The sequence below is a fragment of the Pseudorca crassidens genome, chromosome 11 (assembly GCF_039906515.1).
Source record: "Pseudorca crassidens isolate mPseCra1 chromosome 11, mPseCra1.hap1, whole genome shotgun sequence".
Classification (NCBI taxonomy): Eukaryota; Metazoa; Chordata; class Mammalia; order Artiodactyla; family Delphinidae; genus Pseudorca; species Pseudorca crassidens.
This window is the reverse complement of record NC_090306.1, coordinates 43,017,831-43,042,429: the sequence shown is the minus strand read 5'-3', so window position 1 is coordinate 43,042,429 and position 24,599 is coordinate 43,017,831. Positions and strand designations below refer to the sequence as shown.

The window sequence follows — 24,599 nt, the reverse complement described above, 5'->3', positions numbered from 1 at the left end:
TCATTGCTTGGTTCAACCTTATAGGCCACACCACTAGTCCCTGAGCACGTCACCAAGCTCTCCAGCCACCCACCCACACTTTCATGTGCATTCTTCCCCCACCCTCATCTTCTCATAGTTGCCTCCTGCCCCTGCTCAAGAACCACACTGCTTCCAACAGGTTCTCAGAAGAGGGTCCGAATTAGGGAGCTCTCCTCTCCAACCTTCCTCACACACACATTCCTTCAGTTTTCCTTATTATTCCCCTACTTCAAATATTTCCAATGACACACACTGGGTCAAGGACCAACACCATAACAACCTGAGACTATTGTAATTTTGTGTCTCAGCCTGCTCCACTTTCTCCAAGCAGTAACTTCTACTTATTTATTTAGCTGTGCCAGGTCTTCATTGCAGCACTTGGGATCTTAAATTGTGGCATTCGAACTCTTAGTTGTGGCATGTGGGATCTAGTTCCCTGACCAGGGATCGAACCCAAGCCCCCTGTGTTGGGAGCACGGAGTCTTAGCCACTGGACCACCAGGTAAGTCCCCAAGCAGTAACTTCTTAAAGCACAATCTTATCTGCCATTGTAGGTTTTGGCTAAGTATGGGATAAATCAGCACAATTCCAAGCCCTTCCCATATGACTCCAATATTTTATGAATAATGACGGCAATAGTTCTGGCAGCCTGGCTGGTGACTTGAATTTTGGCTCCACCATTTATTAGCTATGTTACCTACCCCCTTGATACTCCACATATGGTCTCAGCCGACCAAGAACACCTGGGAGCTTTAAAAAAAAAAAAAAAAACACAGAAAAAAGGCAGTATCTGAAGCTTCACCTCAGACCTACAGATTCAGATCTGCAGGAGATTCACATCCACATTGAAGTTTGAAAAACACTGGCCCAACGTGAGCCCGCTGCCTCACAAAATGATTTTATAACCAGTCATCAATTCAGGTCTGAGTGAAATAGACAAACCCCTTGGCACAGTACACAGAAGCCACTTGAAACACTGAGCAAATGATAAGATGGAAACTGCCAGCCTCCTGCATCCCACACTGGCCTTGAATAAGCAGAGCAAATATTTACTATGATACAGCTTGACTCTGAAAACAGAAATATCACTTTTATTGACAAGATAGGGCCATAATGGGCAGCTCCACAGAACACAAATAAGACAGTCCCAAGACAAGAGTGTAAAATTACAGCAGACAGGTTAATATTCTTCATCCTCCTCTTCTCCCTCAACACTATCAGCTCCAACCTCCTCATAATCCTTCTCAAGGGCAGCCATGTCCTCACGGGCCTCAGAAAACTCTCCTTCCTCCATGCCCTCACCCACGTACCAGTGAACAAAGGCACGCTTGGCATACATCAGGTCAAACTTGTGGTCCAGGCGAGCCCAGGCCTCAGCGATGGCTGTGGTGTTGCTCAGCATGCACACAGCTCGCTGTACTTTGGCCAGGTCTCCACCAGGTACCACAGTGGGAGGCTGGTAATTAATGCCAACTTTGAAGCCAGTGGGGCACCAGTCCACAAACTGGATGCTGCGCTTGGTCTTGATGGTGGCAATGGCAGCATTGACATCTTTGGGAACCACATCGCCACGGTACAACAGGCAGCAAGCCATGTATTTACCATGGCGAGGGTCGCATTTCACCATCTGGTTGGCTGGCTCAAAGCAAGAATTGGTGATCTCTGCTACAGTAAGCTGTTCATGGTAGGCTTTCTCAGCAGAGATGACAGGGGCATATGTGGCCAGAGGGAAGTGGATGCGGGGATAGGGCACCAGGTTGGTCTGGAATTCTGTCAGATCAACATTCAGGGCTCCATCAAACCGCAGGGAAGCGGTGATGGAGGACACAATCTGGCTCATAAGGCGGTTAAGATTTGTGTATGATGGGCGCTCAATGTCGAGGTTTCTACGACAGATGTCATAGATGGCCTCGTTGTCTACCATGAAGGCACAATCAGAGTGCTCCAGGGTGGTGTGGGTGGTGAGGATGGAGTTGTAGGGCTCAACTACAGCTGTGGAAATCTGAGGGGCTGGGTAAACGGAGAACTCCAGCTTGGACTTCTTGCCATAATCGACAGAGAGACGTTCCATCAGCAGGGAGGTGAACCCAGAACCAGTTCCCCCACCAAAGCTGCGGAAAACCAAGAAGCCCTGAAGGCCTGTGCACTGGTCAGCCTAAGAAAGAAAGGAGTTTTAATTTTAGCCTTGGTGAAAGGTGCAATGACTTCTTTGAATTCCATAATCACATTGACTGAGATCTTTAAAAAAATCTTCTGAACAATACTGCTAAGAAAGCAGTCCTAAAGAGCTTCTAAGTGCTAAGTGATTCAGAGAAACTTTTCACAATCAACTCTTGGGAGCTGGAGGGAGGGGATCTGTTAAAAGGCTATTTTAAATGAACTGTTTTCACTTCTGCAGGCAGAGGAATCATGAGGTCTGGAATGGATGCAGGGCTCAAGTTTTGGTGACTGGGAGGGCAACCTCTGGTGCCCTTGCTGTGACCGCAGAACAAAGGCAACCTCTTATCAGTTGGAGAGCTACCAACAGCAGGCCTGGGACCACCAGCCCCGTACAATGGATGTCTGACAGATTTCAGCAGCTGCCTTCTGAGCTGGAACACAACAGAATAGCCAAGATCCAATGCCCTGGTGCTGGAGTAAGGCCGGGTCTGGATCTGGCTCTACCCGTTCCTTGCCATGTGACTTTGACCAAATTCATTTCTTAATCTCAGTTTTCTCATTTATTAAATGAGGAGAATAGTAACCTACTTCGGGTTGTTGAGAATTGAGTATCCGGAACAGTGCTCAGCACAGCAAGCACTCGTTATCAGAAAGTCTATTCATTCTGGGAAAGGCCATTTACTGTCACAATTCCATGTTCCTGTGTCATTGGGGCTTTCCGCCACTTAACTGAGCTATTCTGACTATTGTATGAAAGGATGATTTTGTCATTTCAAACAAAGTATTCTGTTGACAATCTTCACTTCTCAAGGTGCCCAGAGATTTGTGGACATTCTCTACTGAGCCCCCAGTTCACTTCTCCTGTGGGTCCATACTCTGAATGAGATCAATGCCAGGGCAGGCCCTAGTCTACCAATTTCACCCATTAAGCCTCATGTGGACACAGTAATAACACCAAGGACAAATGCAATTGTTTTGGTAGTTAATGAATTTCACTCCAGAACCCTCAATGGCTTTTACTACATTTACCTGTCCCTAAAGGCAGGTCCTGATTTCCAAGTCAGTACTTGTAGCTGAAGCTTGATTTGCAAACATAGGAACCATTAGCCCAGTTCTGCTGGGAAGACGATGATAAACATCTGAAAAAGTATGAAGCCATGAATGATGTAAGGCCATTCTTTTCAAAATAGACCAGTTGTTGCTGGGCTTAGCATAATGTGACTTTCCCGACAAGCTATTCCACCCAGGCCTTCATTCTTGATTTTTAATTACTTACAAGCTGCCCACATGCCTAAGGAGCAGAGTCATCTGATTGCCAGACTCTTAATTAAAATGATGCGAACAGAACACTTAGCAACTTTACCGATGTGAATAGTTGCCTTAGATTTTTCTGCCACAGGGCCAGTCCACACTGCCCTGATCTCTAGTAGAAAAACGAGGGTACTGCTTTTTTGTGATTATTATCTTAATACTTTCAAAGTTCCAATGACTCATACTTGCTTCTGTAACAAGGGAGCTCCACTGACTCCACTTTCAGTGTTGATGGAATTTTCCAGTGTCAGCTATTTCTAGTCAGTGTTACACTGGCTTCTTTTGCTGTGAACTTTCTGTAATGACATGTCAGCAGTCCAATTTTTATGAATTTGATCAACGAGTTACATGTCAGTCAGCCACCTACTCACTGTGACTAGGATGACCTAAAAAGGGATGTCTCGGCCTGAAGCTGGGAAGCTGCCTGATTAATATGAACAAGGATATTTAATGGTCTTAAATGTCAGTAAAACGGTTAAGGTGTCCTGGTACTCACCTTGACTTCAGGTAAACGGCCCTCACTGAATGAGCAATTGCCCAAATCTGCCTTGTAAGACACAGAAAGAGGCAAAAGAAGACTATCCCCACTCCACATAGTTGTCCCATGGCTCAGGACCATCTGGGTTAGAAGTCCAGTTATTTAGTGGGCAGTGTAAAGTTCATTTTAGTGTGCAAAGAGTGATTCTTGCAGTTTGGTCTCTCAAAACTGTAAGAGAAAACTCTCATCTACTTTAAATAAAGTACTGTGTTTACCAGTTTCCGAACTCGGTCCAAGACGAGGTCAATGACCTCCTTGCCAATGGTGTAGTGACCTCGGGCATAGTTATTGGCAGCATCTTCCTTGCCTGTGATGAGCTGCTCGGGGTGGAAGAGCTGGCGGTAGGTGCCAGTGCGAACTTCATCTGGAAAAGGAAAATGAAGCAGCCACCCATCAGTAACAACCTGCACAAGTCTGCTCGACCCCAGGGCATCAGTGGAGCCCCCAGGATACACCTCCTGTTCCGGACCCCCGGGATCTCATTGGGGTTACTGAGGTCAACTCACCAATGACCGTGGGTTCCAGGTCTACAAACACTGCCCTGGGCACATGTTTGCCAGCGCCTGTCTCACTGAAGAAGGTGTTGAAGGAGTCATCTCCTCCCCCAATAGTCTTGTCACTTGGCATCTGGCCATTAGGCTGGATGCCGTGTTCCAGGCAGTAGAGCTCCCAGCAGGCATTGCCGATCTGGACACCAGCCTGGCCAACGTGGATGGAGATGCACTCACGCTGTGAGAGGAAGAAAGGAAATGTCAGAACATGACACATCAGATGGGACATTTAGTAATGATTCACTGTAAATGACTATTAACCTTCAGAAGAGATCAGCACCTTTCTGGAGGCCACTCCTGCCCAGGGACTATTTCACAAGCAACAGCCTAACTCAGAGAAAATGCTTTGGAAAACCACAGATATGTTAATGAACTACTAGGCAAGACCAGAGACCAGACCTTCGCTTTGTAGCCACATTAGATGTTCAAGGTCAGGTTTCTACCTTCAGAATGATACAAGCTGCTCTAGCAATAGATTTTCCCCAACTCCTGGGAAATATGCCTTCTGATTCCTTAAAGGCATGCAAAATTCCTCCTTCCAGCTGATTCATTCTCCGTGTGACTGTGTAACTAGAGCTCATTCTGGTCCCTCTTTAATCCTATTCTTTAAAGAGAAGAGCTTCCGCCTCTCCCTTTAAAACCAGCTTAAACCAGCAAACTACAGCCATATGACTCGTGGAGAAAACACCAGATAAGCAGCAGTTACCTGTATTTTAAAAACTGTGGTCAGAGGCAGCCTTTTAACCCTGTGGAAGAATTTAATCTTAAGGAAAAACATTTTCCTTCACTATCAATGCATCTTGAGGGGAGAGTGGTGGGGAAGGTGGGAGGGGGACGGAGACACATGGTAATAAAAGCTAGAAGTGTCACCAAGACTTTATTAATAGTTTAAGAAATTAGCTGTCTTCTAGTAGAATGTACATGTATCTCTGGCAACGTGGGGGAAAAGTCTTAAAATTTCACAATTGTAACGATGTTAGGATGTTACCAAACTCATTTCTGCTTAGTAAAATAAGGCAGTGAACACAGAATCTACACCCACAGACTTAAGAGAAAAAACAAAAAAAGGATTTTTATTGTATTTCCGTCATAAATCAGATTAGCGGTTTTGGAGACAGAGGTCTTTCACATATCAACACCAAATATCTCCCATTACATCCTCTCCAAATAAGAGGGTTTCAAGTTTTTAAAAACTGCTAATAGGAATCTAGTTAAAGAAAATTCAATACCACCTAAGATCTCAAAGGGCCTAGCTTCATAACCCAAGATAAAACCCCCAATCACTCACAATCTTTGATTTATGGTCCCCTCCTTCTCACCTACACTCTCCATAAAACAATCATGGTCTGCTGGCCTCATCAGCAAGTTCACCGTTACCTGCCTCTACTTGCCCAGCTCTAGGGCCGTGGGAGAAAGGGGAGTTGTTTGTTCTAATGAACCCATGACTATTTAAAACTGCATCATGTTTACCTTTAACTGGACTTTGGACATTCCACAGACCTAGAAAGGAGAGAACCAGAGATCTGTCCATGACAGCCCCAGGCCCCAGGGAGGTAAAGTATCTGAGATGATCCTGTCATTCTAATGAAGCACTTCTACTGAAGCCTTCTGAGTTTCTTTCATTGTGCAACAGTATGGTTTAGACTGTGGCCACTGCTTGCCCTCCACTCTCCCCTGGCCACTCGGGAGATGAAGTGAGACACCGGTGATGGAATCATTTAGTCTAGCCTTAACTGGATAAGCAGCCCCTGTCCCTTGTTTAAAAACAAAAAAACAAAAAAACTATTAATCTAACCAGTATATGCCTAAATAGGTCTGCTGCTACCGCTGCTCTCCTGCCCTTTAAACAGTCCCACTTCTTACGTTCTTTTTTTTTTTTCTTCTTCTTTTTTATTGGGGTATAGTTGTTTTACCCCACTACTTTCTGAAACACGTTTTTACCAGTATCTTTTTGGTCTTGCCTGGTAAAAAGCACTCAAGCAAGTTGTTACAGTCATACATACGTTTGATAACTGTGGTAATCCCTAAAGAGGTAACTATTTATTCACTGCATTGCTTTTTAAAAAGATATTATTTTGAAACATCTGATACACACGGCCTACTTTAGGTAGACTTCCAACAGATATTTCCTCAGATACTTGTTTCCAATACCTCTGGAAGCTATATAGAAAATACTCAAGTTGTGTGTAATTTGAAGTTTCTTTAAAACTGAGAATACTTTGTCAGTACTAGTTTACTCTGTGACTTTATAAGAAAATCTCTCTTTATGGACTTTTTTTTTTTAAACCTGTAAGTAGAAAGCTTCAGCTATAAACACCCCACTAAATTAATACGAGAAATGCAGGATTAAACAACGTGACAGTAATTCCCTTCAAAGGAGGAGCCTGCCTACATCCCTCCAGGTGGATTGGTGCGAACGGAAGCGCTCCCCCCACCGCACCCCACCCCGGCCCGGCCACAGGTGAGGATGGGTGCGAACGGAAGCGCTCCCCAGAGCCCGACAACAGGTGAGGATGGTGCAATTGAAAGCTCTCGCCAGAGTCTGGCCACAGATGACTCAGCAGCGAGTCAAAGGGCGCTGGAAAGGCAACGCCTACCATGAGGGAGCACACGAGATGCTCCAGTGCGAAAGTGAGATCATTGGGGGAAATGGGAGGGATTTTCAGGTTTCATAAGTCATTGGGAGCCAGTGTGAAGGCTCCCTGGCCTTCCTGGGGCGGTAGCGGGCCCTGGGGGGGATGGGTGCCCTCTATCTAGGATCAAATAAATGGGCTTTCCACTTCCACCGAGGGCAGTGCCCAGGCCGCGTCTTCGAGCCGGTAGAGGGGTCTCGCGGGTGAACTCGGCTTTCCGCAAGGCCACCAGAAGCCAGTTTGCCTGGAGGCGTCTGGAACGTGGCCCCACGTGGACTGGGGTCCCGACGCCCCTTCGGACTCCGCACTCTCCCCCCAACGCCACCACCCGGGGACCCCACTCACCATGACTGAGACTTGTAGGGTTCTGCGGGGCTGGAGGAGGCGAGGGAACGTCCACGAAGCTCTCCCACTGACAGACTACCAAGGAGTCCGGGGGAGAAGTAGTGAGAGGGAAGGCGGCCCCGAGGGATCCTATATACCACGATCCTGGCCACGTGTCGGAAGGGCGGGCACCGGACCCGCCCTGGCCTCCGCGGCCCCGCCTCCGAGCCCAAGGTCCCCGGCCGGATGCCCGATTTTACCCTGCCCGCGGAGAGAGGAGGGGCGCGTGGCGCTGATTGGTAGGTTCAAAAGTTCGAAACGAACTCTACGGAACAAGCCAGAAGAACCCGGAAGGGGAGGGGGCATCCTGGGGCCGGAGAACGGGCCGGTGGGGTGGGAAGGAGGGGGGACACGGTGACTGGAAGGAGAAGGGAGGCGAAGAGTCTGCACAGTCCTCAGTAGGTGCGGGAGGCGTCAGGGGGCAACGCCTAAGCGAAAAAGGCACCGAGTTAAAGGGAGCCCCGGCGGGAGCCCCAGGAGCGTGGCTCCTCCCGCTGCCTGCTCCGACCCCGGGGCCCCAGACCCCGGACCCTGGAGGGGCGGCCCGGCAAAACAGCTCCCCAGGGGGCCCGGCCTACGCGGAGCTCCGGCGCCCGCTCCCCTCGCAGCTGAGGGACTTCCAAGAGAAGGGCTGGCTCCCCATTCCAGGTCCTAATTACCATGAACCGGCCCGAAGCCCTTTTTCTCACTATTTTTTTTTTTAATTTTTCTTGTTATAAAAATATGGAACGCTTCACGAATTTGCGTGTCATCCTTGCGCAGGGGCCATGCTAATCTCTGTATCGTTCCAATTTTAGTATATGTGCTGCCGAAGCGAGCACTAATCACCTTTTTTTGTTGCTTTTCTTTATTCATTTTCCTACCTTTTTATTTATTTATTCATTCATTTATTTATTTATTTACCTACCTTCTTTTAAATGAACCTTGTGGTTCCTAACAGCAACCTCCTTGCACTTGGTGCAAAAGCAGGTTTGTTGGTGTTTTGTTTTTCAGTTCATTATAATATTAGCTTTTATTCTTCGATTGCGTACTATTCAGAGTTGCTTGTTTTTCAGACTATATTAATCACATTTCATCCATTGGACAAACCCCGTGAGTTATCCCCATTTTACAGATGAGGAAACTAGGGCTTAGAGGAATTAAACTAGTTGAAGATCACACAGCTGGAGTGGTGGGGCTGCCCTTGGGCCCTCACTACCTTGTACTACCTCATCCTAAATATACCACTCTTGTTATGGAACCCAAGTTCCTGTGTCCCAGGCACACTGAGGCCAAACAAACTAGAACATGGGAGTTTGGAGCACAGGTAGATTTATTGCAAGGGCTAAGCAACAACAGATGGCTGGTGCTCGAAAGACCAGAACTACGCAATTGCTTCCAGGCAAGGGCGTTTACAGACTGTTGGAGGGAACTCCCTGGTAAGGGAAAAGAATCTGAAAAAAAAAATTAGATGTATATGTAATATACAACTGAATCACTTTGCTGTACACCTGAAACACAACACTGTAAGTCAACTATACTTCAATTAAAAAGAAAGAAAGAAAAGAGAGGAAGATAACAAAAGTGACTGAATAGTAGAATATGTTACAGGGCTTTTTCCTGAAGAAGAAAAAGGCAAAATAGGTTTTGGATACTGAATAGGCAGAAGTCAAGATACACTCCAACTCATCCACACAAAACGGAGGCTGTGGAAATATGTGCAGAGATTCCTTTTCAAATTACAGTACATAGTTCATTCATCAAATGCTCATTGAGCACGTATTGTGTGGCAGGATATTCTGAAATCTGGAATAACTAGCATCTTAGTCTGTTGCTAGATATTTTAGTCTAATTAGTGCTTTCCAACTTTTTAATTCATTCCACAAATATATATTTAGCACAGTTTCTAGGTGCTTGGAAAAAAGTTTGTGAACAAAACTGACAGATCTCTGCCTCATGGAGTGAATGTTCTAGAGGAGGATAGGGAAGAAAGATAAACAATGAACATAATAAGTAAACTATATAATTTGTTAGAAAGTGACGAGTGCTATAGAAAAACAGCGCAAAGTAAAGTGGAATGAGAGTGTTGGGAAGGGAGAATGTGGGAGGAGGTTGCTATGTAAACAAGATGGTCAAGGTTAGCCTTAATGATAAGTGAGATTTGAACAAAGACTTGAAGGTCCTGAGGGGCTAGCCAAAGTAGCTACCTGGGAGAAGAGTGGTCCCAGAACATGGAGCAGCTGCACCAAAGGCCCCCAGGCAAGAGTGTTCCTGGAAGGAAGAGCAGGGATGCCAGCTTGGCTGGAAGAGATGAATAGTAGGAGATGAGGGTTGGAGAGGCAATGGGAGCCAGATCTTGTAGCTTCATGTAAACCACTACAAAGTCCTGTGGTTTTAACCCTGACACGGGGAGCCTATGTAGGGTTCAAAACATTGTAGGGACATGACCTGACTACCTTTTTTTTTTTTTTTTAATATCCCTCTGGTGTTGTGTTGAGAATAGATTATAGGAGGGCACAGGTAGAAGCAGGATGATAACTCACTGCAGTAATCCTTCTGAGAGATGATGGAGACTCAGACCAGAGTGGTAGCAGAGGAAGTGGCGAAGAGTGGTTAGAGCTGGCTACATTCTGAAGATAGGGCCAGAAAGATTTCCTGAAGGCTCACATGTGAGGGAAAGAGAAGCCAAGGATTACTCCAGGATTTTAGCCTGGTTGAGTAAGATGGTTTTGCCATCAACAGATGCAAAATGTTGGGAATGGGGTAGGCTTGGAGGGGGATGACATGAGTGGTTTGTCTTTGGTCATGTTAAGTCCAGATGTTGATGTCCACGTAGAGGTGGAGACGCCCAGGATATAGCTAGATATGAAAGTCTGGATCTCAAGGGAGAGAGATCTGGGTAGAGATATACTTCTAAGTTCCATCCTAAAGTTATGACATGGGGCGAGATCACTAAGGGAATGACTGTAGAAATAGGAGAGAAGAGGACCAAGGATTGAGTTCTGGGAGAGGAAGCAGACACCATGAAGGACACTGAGAAGGAACAGCCAATGAGTTAGGAGGAAACCTGAGAGTGTGAGGTACTGGAAAGCAAGCAAGGAGTGATCAGCAGTGTCATATGCTACCAATAGGCCAAGCAAGAGAACTCAGAAATGACCACTGGATTCAGGCACATAGAAGTCACTAGTAATTTACAGACAGTTCTGGGTGTACTCTGATGCTTTTGCAAAAATGTTCCTATAAAAGGTTTCATCTTCAAGGAATTCATGGAAAAGACTCTGATAAGTACAGGTTTCTGGAAACTGACTATACTAATGAACTGAATGAATAAGCATTTTCAGAACTCTAATGGAAAACTGATGAATTCATAAAAGTGCTAAATTGAAAAAAAAATTAATTACATGGGATTGAGTGAACTGATGATAATGATTATAATTTTTGTGACCTTCTGTTTGAAAAAAAATCCCACAAGGACTCAGAGGCAAAAATACACAAATCAATTTTCACTGCAAAGTAAAGGAGCTGTTACAGTGGAGGATTACTGGACTGAATATCAATATTATGACATAGTATGAGTGTGTTTCGTGTTTGGTAATTGCAATCATTGTTGCTTTTGTTGTGGTCATCCATTTACAATGCTTGGTGTCAGTTTATCTCTTGTGAAAATAAAATACAGTGTGTGTGTGAAAAAAAAAAGAAAAAGAAGTCACTAGTAACCTGGATGGGAATAGTTCAGTGTGGTAATTTTCAAATAATAGGCATTTTATTTTATTTATTTATTTATTATTTAGTTATTTAGTTTTTGCGGTATGCGGGCCTCTCACTGTTGTGGCCTCTCCCGTTGCGGAGTACAGGCTCCGGCCGCGCAGGCTCAGCGGCCATGGCTCACGGGCCTAGCCACTCCGCGGCATGTGGGATCTTCCCAGACCGGGGCATGAACCCGCGTCACCTGCATCGGCAGGCGGACTCTCAACCACTGTGCCACCAGGGAAGCCCGGCATTTTAGTTTTAGATTCTGTTTTCATATGACTCATTAACGAAGTACCTTTATTTTTCTTCCTCTAACTCCCTACCTCCTCATATTCAAGCAAATTGCCCCTGAGGAAACACACTATGTTTAAGGGCTTTGCAGTCCTGATTACTTCAGTTTGGATTCTGGCTTTTTTTGGTTTTGTTTTCTAGCTGTGGGTCCTTGAGCAAATTTCTTAATGTCTCTAAATCTCCTCCCTTATAAAATGGGGATAATATATAATTCATAGGTGGATACACTGTTGTGAGGGCTAAATGAGATACATAATACGGAATACATACACATAGTAAAGGACTAAGTGGTACTAAGGTGGTGGTGGTAGACAAAATTAGAGATGAATATTCATCCTCTTGCATTTTAAAATCATTTTAAGGACTTCCCTGGTGGTGCAGTGGTCAAGAATCCGCCTGCCAATGCAGAGGACACGGGTTCGAGCCCTGGTCCGGGAAGATCCCACATGCCGCGGAGCAACCAAGCCCATGCGCCACAACTACTGAGCCTGCACTCTAGAGCCCGCCAGCCACAACTACTGAAGCCCACGCACATAGAGCCTGTGCTCTGCAACAAGGGAAGCCACCGCAATGAGAAGCCCACACACCCCAACGAAGAGCAGCCCGCGCTCACCACAACTAGAGAAAGCCCACGTACAGCAACGAAGACGCAACGCAGCCATAAATTAATTAATTAATGAATTTAAAAATCATTTTAAACATTGGGATCCGTATTTAAGTTTTCTTCCCCCTGCTAGGTTTTTTTTTTGGGGGGGTGGGGAATCTTTTTCCTGGGTGGACAGTTAAAAATTTAACCTCTACGTAAACAGGTCTTTATGGGTCTAAAAATTACTAAGTGAGGAGAGGCTTACTTTCTAGTTGACAGTTTTCAGAATTCACCGCAAACCTGTTGAGTTATTAACAGAGCCAGTGCTCTGCCATTTTTGGCAATATAACTTTGGACAGACATTTCTCCTCCTTGGACCCCAGGCTTTGTGTGTGCAATATGAGGGGAATGGACGGGGTCATCTCTAAGGCCTCTTCCAGCCCTAATATTCTGTAATACTGTGACTTGAGACTACTGCTGTACATGTGAGCTGTACAAAAATGAGCAAAGTCAAAAACATGCTTCATTCAGTCCGGGTCTTCTAAGAATTACCAGTACATTAGATACATACTTATACATGGGGCTTTTGTTGGAGTCTTACAATGCTTTAGGGAAAGAAGTGTTGCATATCTACTCTGGCCCAGGGGAGCTTGGGCTTTAAAATTTATTTATTTATTTTATTTATTTATTTTTGGCTGCATTGGGTCTTCCTTGCTGCGTGCATGCTTTCTCCAGTTGCGGCGAGCGGGGGCTACTCTTCGTTGCGGTGTGTGGACTTCTCATTGCGTTTGCTTCTCTTGTTGCGGAGCACGGGCTCTAGGCACGCAGAGCTTGGGCTTTAAATCACTGCATATAGGATGTCCACAACATTAGTAAAGAGAAAAGAATTCAGATATAACCAAACCTTAGGTTTTTTTCAGTCTAACTCCTGATTGCTATGCTAGGATTCCAGTAATACTGAAGAATTTATCTTGGTCCAGTTACAAATTACATGTTACAAATAATAATGGCATGGGGATATTTTGTGCTCATATAGCAATTTAGAACAAAATATTTTCTATTCCAATAGTGCCTTGAAAGAGTTTTCAAAAATAAGTTTTTAACAAGTGTATTTATTTGGAACTGTGGGAAATAAGGTCCTGAGACTTGAAATATTTTACCTTGAACCACAAGAGGTGGAACCCAGAACAAACGCCTACAATGGCAGTTGCCTCTTTTACTTCTTGGCCCTACATTAGCCTGCTACTGGCTCTAGTTCACAAGAAAAGGACGTCCTAGAAAAGCCACTTGTTGAATTTTTCTTAAGGTAGGCTAACATGACAAGAAAAAAGGGAATTTGTCCTACTTTCAAGACCGCCAAAGGGCAGCTAGGACTCCTTATTGCAGTTAGAGTCAGCCACCTTCTTTATGACAAGCATTTAAAAACGTGTATATTTTGAAGCAGTTTTCTTCTTCTTCTTCTTCTTCTTCTTCTTCTTCTTCTTCTTCTTCTTCTTCTTCTCCTTCTCCTTCTCCTTCTCCTTCTTCTTCTTCCTCTTCCTCTTCCTCTTCCTCTTCCTCTTCCTCTTCCTCTTCTTTGTCTTGTAAGTACAGAAGAGCAGGACATTATCTTCTAGGTAATATGTTATTTTCTCTTATGGGAAAAATCCTTAGATCCTTTAACTTTCATTTATTGCTCTTTTTCTGCAAATATTTGCAACCTTTATAACTTGCTTACACACTCTTTCGAAGTTCTCCTCCCCCATGACTGGAGCAGTATTTTGGCCTTCTCTTCTTCCATCAGGACTCTTTAGGTGAAATGTGAGCTCCATTCTAGGAGATTACCAGCGAGGACTGGCTTTCATCTCTGAAATTTCACATCTTTTTTCCACTGAGATATCACTTGGTTTGTTCTCATCTGCCTTATAGTCCCTAAAAATACAATATTTGGGGATCGTTTCCTCACAGTGACCAAATGAAGCAACTGAGTAGGTTGTGTTTCCCCTGTATTCCCTCTTTATATTCTACAGCCAATCCTTCTTACCCTAAGCTCTTTCTAATCTCTCCTGTAATTAATAACCATTCCCTTGATTCTCCTCCCCTATCCCTTTAGGATAGACAGGTAAAATACTCTTGAAGAAAATTAAAAAGAGCTACTCACATTCCTCAATCATCTACATTATTATTCCAGTAAGTAGACCATATCCTGGAGTCCGGAAATCTTTTCTATTTATAGCTTATTTAATACTTTTATTTATCATGTACCTAAAAAGCACCCAGGCAGACCAAAGTGGAAGGGCCTGAGAGTCGTCTTTCCCTGTGACTATAACTTCTTGCCAGCAGCTGAGATGGTGGGGAGTTTACTTAGAGACTGTGAATCTCCGGATAATCTTTCCCATTTCATTTTTCCTGGTACGTCTTTAACTGCCCCTCCCCCTCCTCCCAGGACACAGAGCCAGCCATTTTCAAGTACACTAAGTATTTGTTTTTTCCTACCTAATTAGTCCAATAGTACCTGAATACGAGGGAATATCACTGCATAAATTATACACAGTTAGGAAATTTAGAGATGAAAACAGTCTCGTTTTACTCAGGAAGTTAGTTTAATTTGGCTGAAAGCATTTGGTCTTTTCCAGTGTCTGTCTGTTTCTCCTGCTACAAGTCAGTGGGCTGCTACCTAAGCTGAACCCTTTATGATTCTTTTGTTCTAGTCCTCCTACTCATTGGCGTGTTAGAGCCTGCTAGAGCCAACTGTTAGATTTTTAGGAATTTTGTGAGCCAGCTGGATATCACGTTGGTAGCTTGAAATCAACAATGATGGATGTATTTCCACCATGGAAATTGGTGACTAGTACACATTAGGCTCTCACCTCCACTCTCAGCTGGTTGTTAAACATTTACCATTGCCCCTACTTCCACACTGATCTAAGTCAGGACATTTCTCTTAGTTCTTTAGTTCTGGCATTAAAAGGACTTTTTTTTTTTTTTTTTTTTAATCTCAGAGCTTGATTCATTCCCTGGCTTCTGGATCAATCCTCTCCTCACAGCCAACCAAAGCCCAAAAGCCCAGCTGGGCTTCTCCTCCCAGTTCAGGCTTTCAGGGCTATAAAAGGGTTACCTCCTAGCCCCTCCACTCCCAATCAATGCCTTCTTTTCCAGTCCTTTTATTTCTTGGATTATAAAAGCCCCCAACTCCTTTACTACCCATCCTTCCACCCCAGCATCTCCACCTCTAGTACCAGTGTCACCATTCTGGGATTTCACCCCCAGACAGAAGAGTTTACATGCTTTCACTTGTTTACTCTCCACAATAACTCTATGAGGTAGAAACTACTGTTACCTCCATTTTACAGAAGAGGAAATTGAGGTTTGTGGGGTTAAGTAACTTATCTAAAGGCACATGCCAGCCCATGCTGCCTGTAGTCCAGCCTTCCTCTCTGGGATCCTCACCCCTTTCCTCAGGAGTCTGGTTTTAAGGCTCCCATTTCTTAACCACTGTCTTCTCTCCAAAAACATTAATATGAAACCACTTTTATGTCTACAACTTTAAGTACATGTTTATTTCCCCAAATCATTCAAACCTGTAATGATCACATTCAGTTGTAAGACACAGTGAAGGAAAGAGGCTGGCACAGAGCTCTAACAGACATGGGCTGTACTCATAGAACTCTATTTTTGTAGCACTTTAATATTTTGATCCTCTAGTCTGTGTTCTTTTTTCCTTACTCTCCAGCATATTTTGTTCACAATATAGTCAGGAATATAAACCATTTAGAAACCCTGGAAGGTCTTTGCTTGTTTCTGATCGATCAAGAGTTCCTCATTTAAAATTACATACTTCTTTGTTTTGGTAAGCTGTGGTCCCTACTGACCTTGTAAATGGGTTATGTGGAACAGCCTGTAACTACAAAAATCAACTTGCTTACACTGTTCCCTCAGCAGCTCCATTTATTTGTACTGAACCCAAGGGAAAGAGCCAGGTTCACATACTGTGGGAAAAAGAAAAGGAGAAGGAGGGAATTCTTTGTCTTTAAAACAAAGAAACAAATTTTACATTCAGGCTGCTCTTCTCCTTTATTGTGCCTGAAATGACTGATAGTAAAACAAAGTTGTTTCAAAGAGGGAAAAAACCCTGGAATGTAGGTCACCTAACAAGTTATGAAACCTGTTTCCTTGATGCAGGTTTGCTTGATTGAATTGAGGGGTTTCATGGCCTCTGGTCAGGGCCCAGGGAGCCTGCAATGGACTGAATGTATCCTCCCAAATTCATAAGTTGAAATCATAACCTTCACTGTGATTGTATTTGGAAGTGGGGCTTTGGGGGAGTAACTTAGTCATGAGGTGGAGCTCTCATAAATGGAATTAGTGCCCTTATAAAAGGGACCCCAGAGAGCTCTCTTGCCATTTGAGGATATAACAATAAAATGGCAGTCTGCAACCTGGAAGAAGGTCCTCGCTGGAATTTGACCATGCTGGCACCCTGAACTTGGATTTCCAGCCTCCAGAACTGTGAGAAATAAATTTCTGTTGTTAATAAGCCACTCTGTTTATGGGATTTTGTTATAGCAGCCTGAATGGAGACACAGCCTAACCCCAAGCATGTTGTTATGGAAGCTGAAGAAGACAAAGTCCGGATATCAGAAAAAGTAGTGGGGGGCTTCCCTGGTGGCGCAGTGGTTGAGAGTCCGCCTGCCGATGCAGGGGACGCGGGTTCGTGCCCCGGTCCGGGAGGATCCCACGTGCCGCGGAGCGGCTAGGCCCGTAAGCCATGGCCGCTGGGCCTGCGCGTCCGGAGCCTGTGCTCCGCAGCGGGAGAGGCCACAACAGTGACAGGCCCGCGTACCGCAAAAAAAAAAAAAAAAAAAAAAGTAGTGGTTACTTACTTAGCAAGCATAATCATTCTGATCTCTAGAGACAAGGATGGAATAAAACACAAAGGGAAAGACAATTGTGGGTAGGGGAAGCAAAGATTAGGATAACAAAATATTGAAGTAATGACTTTATTGACTCCTCAGTGACAAGAATGTAAACTCTCAGAGCCTTTATAAGTACTAGGAACTGGGGATTCTGGTTTCTAGTGTGAGTAGATAACATGAGCTTTGGCAAGGTTTCCAGCTGTATTGCATCGGAGTTTCCCCATCTGCAGGATAATACCTGCTTTAAAACAGCCTCAGAAGTAGATCCTTAGACTGGGATTTGTGAGATCTGGATTCTAGTTCTAGCACAACTGACTGAGTGGATTTTAGTTTCATCATTTGTACAATAAAATATAGCTTCTAAGCTTCCTTATACAATTTAGTTACTTCATATAGTGCCCTGAAAACGTTAAGATTGTCTAGAAATGCAAAATTACATTATTCTTTGTTTTATTCAACAAATATTTATCTGGCCCTTAGTGTGTACTGGGCACTGTACAAGGAACTAAGGACAAGACAAAGCTTCTCAAGGAGTTCATACTGCATTTGGGGAAGAGAAACGATGTAGGAAGAAAAATAAAACCGAGTGAGAACGCTGGAGAGTAATGAGTGCTGTTTTACCTAATGTGGCAAAGAAGGCGTCTCTGATCTGAAGGAAGAGCTGAGCCATGTGAGTGTCTGGGGGAAGAGCATTCCAGGCAGAGGGAATGGCTGGAGAGTGTGAGTGAGGGAAAAAGCAGTAGAAGACAAGGTTAGAGAGAGTGGGGTCCGGACTGCGTAGGTCCTTAGAGGCCACCATAAGGAATTTGGCTTTTTCTCAGAATGAGATTGGAAGTCATTGGAGTAAAGTCATGACAAAAATTAGACTTTTGTTTTAACAGAGTCACTCTGGCCTCTATCCTTAGAATAGACCGTAGGGAGGTAAGAATGGAAGCAAGCGACCAGTTAAGCAGCTACTGTAATAATCTGAGCAGGAACCCAGGGTAGTTACAGAGGAGATGATGAGAAGTGGCCAGATTCTGGATAGGAGTTTTTGATGGATTGGATTTGGGTAGTAAGAAAAAGACCAATCAAGAATGACTCCAAGGGGGGACTTCCCTGGTGGCGCAGTGGTTAAGAATCCGACTGCCAATGCAGGGACACGGGTTCAAGCCCTGGTCCAGGAAGATCCCACATGCCGCGGAGCAACTAAGCCCGTGAGCCACAACTACTGAGCCTGCGCTCTAGAGCCCGTGAGCCACAGCTACTGAGTGCCACAACTGAAGCTGCACGCCTAGAGCCTGTGCTCCGCAACAAAGAGAAGCCACCACAGAAGAGTAGTCCTGGCTCGCCGCCACTAGAGAAAGCCCCCATGCAGCAACGAAGACCCAACACAGCCAAAAATAAATAAATAAATAAATAAATTTATTAAAAAACAAAAGAATGACTCCAAGGGTTTGGGCCTGAACAACTGGAAAAATGGAGTTGATACTAAGATGAGGAAAGCTTTGGAAGGAGCAGTTTTAAGGGTTGTAAGGAGCAGGGCCGTCAGGGTTTGCTTTGGACATGTTAAGGATGAGATGCCCATTAGGCATCCAAGTGGAGAAGTGAAGTAGGAAATGAACCAATAGGCATAAGGATCCTAGGGTGGGAAGGGACCAGAACTTCCAACCCAGATCCTCAAATGTCTACATGAGGGAATCCAGTCTGGGTAGAGCTAGGAGTGCTTGACAATAACCCAGTGGCAGAAAAGGACACTGAGACCCAAAATGAAATCATCTTGAGGAAAGAAGTCTAGGCTAAAGATGCATTTTAAGACAAGGCCCCAAGTATTGATATGATACCACAGATTGTGCTCCTGTGCAAATCGGAACTGGAGACTATAAGCCCATTAGAGCCTAGCGATCCAAGAGTGTGTGAGAATTTGACCTGGGAGAGCTAGTTCCCACTATGCCTGGAATTAGAACACAACCAATCTGCCTCACTCCCTTATGCCCCAATTTGGAATATGTAAACCTCCTAAGATTTTGGACAATGTCGATGAAAAATTAATCAGTTGATCTAAGAAAGAAATGGAAAATTTTATTCAAGCCAAATCTGAGGATTATAACCCAGGAAGAGCATCTCAGAAAGCTCTGAGAACTGTTCTGCCCATTAGAAGTCAAGGCACAGTTATATAAGTTTTTTGAGACAGAGGGCTATGCATCAAATGAAGGATTATTGACAGTTTACATAATCTATATCTAGGTGTCATTGTGGTGGGTCATGTGACCCCTTGCAAGATCAAGAAGGAAGGTTATCTTTTTTTTTTTTTTTTTTTTTGCGGTACGCGGGCCTCTCACCGCTGTGGCCTCTCCCGCCGCGGAGCACAGTCTCCGCACGCGCAGGCTCAGCGGCCATGGCTCACGGGCCCAGCCGCTCCGTGGCATGTGGGATCTTCCCGGACCGGGGCACGAACCCGTGTCCCCTGCATCGGCAGGCGGACTCTCAACCACTGCGCGACCAGGGAAGCCCAGGAATGTTATCTTTTATGGAGTTGTCTTGCTGATGCTAGGAGAATGTTTCTCTTTATGGTTGAGCAGGTATTCCTGCCTGAAGGGGGAGGTTTAGTCAACACATGATGCAGATACACAATGCACAGTGGGGAGAGGGGAGGTCAAAGGGCAGGGAAGAACTTTTTTGTTTAAATTTTTCTTGTCTTGTCATAAAATATGAATTTTATTTCACAACAGTCTGTGAGCAATCCTAATAGGAGGGTCAAGATTTGAGAGGTGTGTACAATGTAGAAATCTGTAGAAATTGGTGTCTAATTGGATTGGAGAGTGAGGGACATGACAAGACTCTGAATTTTCTACCTCTGGCGCCTGGGCTGGTAATCATGATAGGAAATACCAGAGGAGGTGAGGTCGGGGGTTACTTCTGTTTATTTATTTATTTTTTGATGTGAGGCTGAAGTGAGATTGTGTTTGGCCTTCCAGTAGAGAGTTTTGGACACCACCAGAACACACAAGTAGGTCTAGTAAGTAAGGGGATCTGGATCTGGAGCTCAAGAAGGATTTAAAGTACCCATTGTTGTGATGCTTATCACGACAAACATGACAAACATGTAACCTGTGTAAATTATATTAATTAACCCACATAAGTAGCTCATTGTGTTTTCCACTTTTACAGAGAGACACAAGAAGTTAAACTAATCTATCACCTTCCTCAAAGACTTGAACTTCTCATAATTGTCTTCACCCCACACTACTGTATGACTCTTTCATCCATCTCTTTTACTCATTTCCCAAGAAATGAAATGCTCAATTGCTTCTCTATCCTTCAAGCTCCTAATCTACATTTACCTGTTCACTCCTAGCAGATAACCTAGATTCCTAATTTAGTGACAGGATTAAAGGATTTAACCTGAGCTCCAATAGCTTTCATCCTATCCTCCACAAAATGTTTTTCTTTCTTGTACCTGATATTATCCTCCCTCTTATCTCATTAGGGTCCCCTCCAATTTTATTAATACTAATCCCATCCACTTGTGCCCTAGTTTTTATTCCTGCTCACAGCCTCTGAAAACTTGCTTTATTAATTAACCCCTTGGCTTGACCCTTAATTCTCTTTGTCTACACAAATTACTACTAAACCACCATAGTGTCATTTCCTGCCTGAGTTACTATCCTGCATCCCTCCCCTTTTATTCACACTTATGGCTTTTCTTTTCATACTCCCATTTACTTCTTAGCTCTAATAAGTATCCCCACCCCACTGACCCCATCACTTCAAGTTTTCAGTTTTAAGCATCCCACTATCCAACCACCACCTCTACCTTTCCAGTAAGAGAAAAGCAATCCAACAACCCTTCTGCTTAATAAGACTGACAAGCCATTGATCCTACCACCTTTTTACTGTCCTTTACCCCCTTATGTCCTCACATCTCTCCTTCCATAGTCCATCACTATAATTACACTCCTGCTTACACCTGCAACTCCCTAGTTCCATTTTCCTTGTTGTGCTCACTTAGCAAAACTTCAAACCTGATTAAATCTAACCCTACCCACCCCATGCCTGCAGGCATGGCTGTGGCATGCTTACAGATCCACTTAAAATTCATGACCACTAACCTCCAGTGGGCCTTCCATTGCTCAGCAGTAATACTATATTTCCCTTAATCTCTTCACTTTCCTACTCTCCTAAAATTTTTTTATATCTTCTTCAGGACCCTCAAACCCTCCAAATTTCCTCCATTCTCACTCAGTTCATAACTTTGCATCTTTATTCACTGAGAAAACAGAAGCAATCAGAAGAGACTGTCCACAGCTCCAACTAGTACTGTGCCTTCCTTGTTAGAATATAATTTTCAAAAAGTTAAAATCGGGCTTCCCTGGTGCCTCAGTGGTTAACAATCTGCCTGCCAGTGCAGGGGACACGGCTTCGAGCTCTGGTCCAGAAAGATCCCACGTGCCGCGGAGCAGCTAAGCCCGTGTGCCACAACTACTGAACCTGTGTGCTGCTGCTGCTGCAGCCCGCATACCTAGAGCACGTGCTCTGCAACAAGAGAAGCCACCGCAATGTGAAGCCCGCGCACCGCAACGAACAGTAACCCCCGCTCGCCGCAACGAGAGCAAGCCCCCGAGCAGTAACGAAGATCCAACGCAGCCATAAATAAATAAATTTATATTTTTAAAAAAAGTTAAAATTATGACTCATATAAATATAGAAGAAAACATGTGCCCAAGATTTATTGACTAAGGAACCAGTAAAATGATAAAGCTGGTGCAAAGAGCATTTGAGGGGGCTTCCCTGGTGGTGCAGTGGTTGAGAGTCCGCCTGCCGATGCAGGGGACACGGGTTCGTGCCCCGGTCCGGGAAGATCCCACATGCCGCGGAGTGGCTGGGCCCGTGAGCCATGGCCACTGAGCCTGCGCGTCTGGAGCCTGTGCTCCGCAACGGGAGAGGCCACAACAGCGGGAGGCCCGCGTACTGCAAAAAAAAAAAAAAAAAAAAAAAGAGCATTTGAGGAATAGGAGTTGATATATTTCATCAGGAAAGGTGCTTTAAAAATATTAGAATAAGATTGCTAGGAAGAGGGACTTCCCTGGTGGTCCAGTGGTAAAGAATCTGCCTTCCAATGCAGGGGATGTGAGTTCCGTCCCTGGTTGGGGAACTAAGATCCCACATGCCGTGAGGCAACTAAGCCTGTACACCACAACTACTGAGCTCGCGTGCCTCAACGAGAGAGCCCATGTGCCGCAAACTACAGAGCCCACGTGCCCTGGAGCCCACGCACCACAACTGGAGAAGAGAAAACCCACACACCACAACTAGAGAAGTCCGTGCACTGCAACGAAGAACTGACGCAGTCAAAAAAAAAAAAAAAAAAAAAAAGATTGCTAGGTAGAAACAAAACTGGTTAATGCCCTACAAGAGAAAACAAAAAAATCTTAACCTGTGAGGTTATCTTTTCCATAGGATAGAAATCATTTGTATTTCTCTCAGACAAGAACCATTTGCATTGCTATAAGTTTGCTATAAGAAACAGAATTGTTGGACCTCCCTGGTGGCGCAGTGGTTAAGAATCCGCCTGATTGGCAGGGGACAGGGGTTCGAGCCCTGGTCCAGGAAGATCCCACATGTCGCAGAACACTTAAGCCCGTGCGCCACAACTACTGAAGTCCGTACGCCTAGAGCCCACGAGCCACAACTACTGAGCCCTGGCCCCACAACTACTGAAGCCCACACGCCTAGAGCCCGTGCTCCGCAAAAAGAGAAGCCACCGCAGTGAGGAGCCCACGCACCACAACTACTGAAGCCCACACGCCTAGAGCCCGTGCTCCGCAAAAAGAGAAGCCACCGCAGTGAGGAGCCCACGCACCACAACAGTAGCCCCCGCTCTCTGCAACTAGAGAAAGCCCATGTGCAGCAACAAAGACCCAACGCAAACAAAATTAAATAAATAAATAAGTTTATTAAAGGAAAGAAACAGAATTGTTAAATATCCTAATCAATAATAAGCAGAAAGTCAAGCAAAGGTAGTGGCCCTTAGAAAATGAGATAATCCCCAGAGGGCCTGCTGGATGGAGCACAGCTCTTCACTAAAAAGATACCCAGTAATCCTGTTAGCCTATTTCCAAATTTGGGGTGATTTTTCTTAACACTCTACCTATTTGTGACTGTCCCCATGCACTTCTGCCTGTCTTCTAGCTACTGACAATAAACTGCCCATGCCCTTATTCAAGGCCAACCTTTCCACTTGTATATTATATCCCATCCACTTTTGCCTACTCTAGGATATTACTCTAGTGATTCTCTTTTCTGTCTCCTGCATCAATTTCCCCCCTCTATTCTACGTTTACTTTTAGCATTAAGATATGCTCTTCCATCTCCAAAACAACCTCTCTTGATTTCACTTCTGCCTGTGGCTACTATCCCATTTCTCTCCTCATCTTTATAGCAAAGAATTATCTACCACCAATACCTCCAGTTTCCTCCTACTACTCTTTGAACCCGCTGGAATCAGACTTTAACCCTCACCACTTTTCCAAAAGTCACCCATGACGTCCACATTACCAAATCCAATGGTCACTCCCAGTTCTCATTTTATTTAATCTATCAACATCATTTGACACTGTGAAACACTTCACTTAGCACTTTCTTCACTAGGTTTCCGGGACCCTTCTGGTTTTCCTCCTGGCTGCTCTTTCTCAGTTGCCATTGTTGTTTCCTCCTTGGTCTCCTAAACTCTTATAACAATTTATTTTTATTATTTTGGCTGCACCACGTGGCATGTGGAATTTTAGTTCCCTGACCAAGGATCGAAACTGTGCCCCTTGCAGTGGAAGCATGGAATCTTAACCGCTGAACCACCAGGGAAGTCCCTCCTAGACTCTTTTTAAATTTTTAAAATTTGGCTGCATCGGGTCTTAGTTGCTGTATGAGGGAGCTTCAACGCAGTGCGAGGGCTCATCCCTAGTTGTGGCGTGGAGGCTCAGTAGTAGTTGCGGTGCGCAGGCTTAGTTGCTCCGCGGCGTGTGGGATCTTCCTGGACCAGGAATCAAACCCATGTTCCCTGCATTGGCAGGCAGATTCTTAACCAGTGGACCACCAGGAAGTCCCAATATTTTAATTCTTGTAGGGTAAACATTGATGTCTCCTTTTTATTTCCAAATATTGGTATTTTATTTTTAAGCCAACTATTTTATTTATTTTATTTTATTTTTGACTGCATTGGGTCTTCGTTGCTGCTTGTGGGCTTTTCTCTAGTTGAGGCGAGCAGGGGCTACTCTTTGTTGTGGAGCACAGGCCCTGGGCACGCAGGCTTCAGTAGTTGTGGCTCGTGGGCTCAGTAGTTGTCGCTTGCAGGCTCCAGAGTGCAGGCTCAGTAGTTGTGGCACACGGGCTTAGTTGCTCCGCGGCATGTTGGGATCTTCCTGGACCAAGGCTCGAACTCATGTCCCCTGCACTGGCAGGCAGATTCTTAACCACTGCGCCACCAGGGAAGTCCCTACCATATATTTCAAAATTATTTTCTTA

General features: G+C 44.7%; 1 protein-coding gene, 1 long non-coding RNA gene and 1 other non-coding gene across 3 annotated transcripts in view; 1 reads left to right on the top strand and 2 right to left on the bottom strand.

The window, feature by feature from the left end:
* Window positions 1-1,092: 1,092 nt before the first annotated feature.
* LOC137201871 (tubulin alpha-1C chain-like) lies at window positions 1,093-7,701 on the bottom strand. Its single transcript, XM_067696417.1, has 4 exons — window positions 7,560-7,701; window positions 4,537-4,759; window positions 4,246-4,394; window positions 1,093-2,176 (listed from the first exon to the last, which is right to left on the bottom strand). The coding sequence occupies exons 1-4, from the start codon at window positions 7,560-7,562 to the stop codon at window positions 1,202-1,204; spliced, it is 1,350 nt and encodes a 449-aa protein (XP_067552518.1). The 5' UTR covers window positions 7,563-7,701; the 3' UTR covers window positions 1,093-1,201.
* Window positions 7,702-7,748: 47 nt separating this feature from the next.
* The window catches only part of LOC137201873 (uncharacterized), a 31,656-nt gene continuing 14,805 nt past the window's right edge, over window positions 7,749-24,599 (top strand). Inside the window, exon 1 of the long non-coding RNA XR_010932391.1 lies at window positions 7,749-7,837. This is a non-coding gene — a long non-coding RNA (uncharacterized lncRNA). The remainder of the gene's footprint in view (window positions 7,838-24,599) is intronic.
* On the bottom strand, window positions 8,316-8,419 carry LOC137203092 (U6 spliceosomal RNA). Its single transcript, XR_010932920.1, has one exon. It is a non-coding gene; the product is annotated as a U6 spliceosomal RNA (small nuclear RNA).

What these genes read in the sequence shown, in the direction of transcription:
- LOC137201871 (XM_067696417.1), bottom strand. An exon ending in CCTGGAACCCACGGTCATTG is followed by an intron (nt 4,395 to 4,536) that starts GTGAGTTGACCT and finishes TTCCTTTTCCAG; the next exon opens with ATGAAGTTCGCACTGGCACC. An exon ending in TGGACCGAGTTCGGAAACTG is followed by an intron (nt 2,177 to 4,245) that starts GTAAACACAGTA and finishes TTTCTTTCTTAG; the next exon opens with GCTGACCAGTGCACAGGCCT.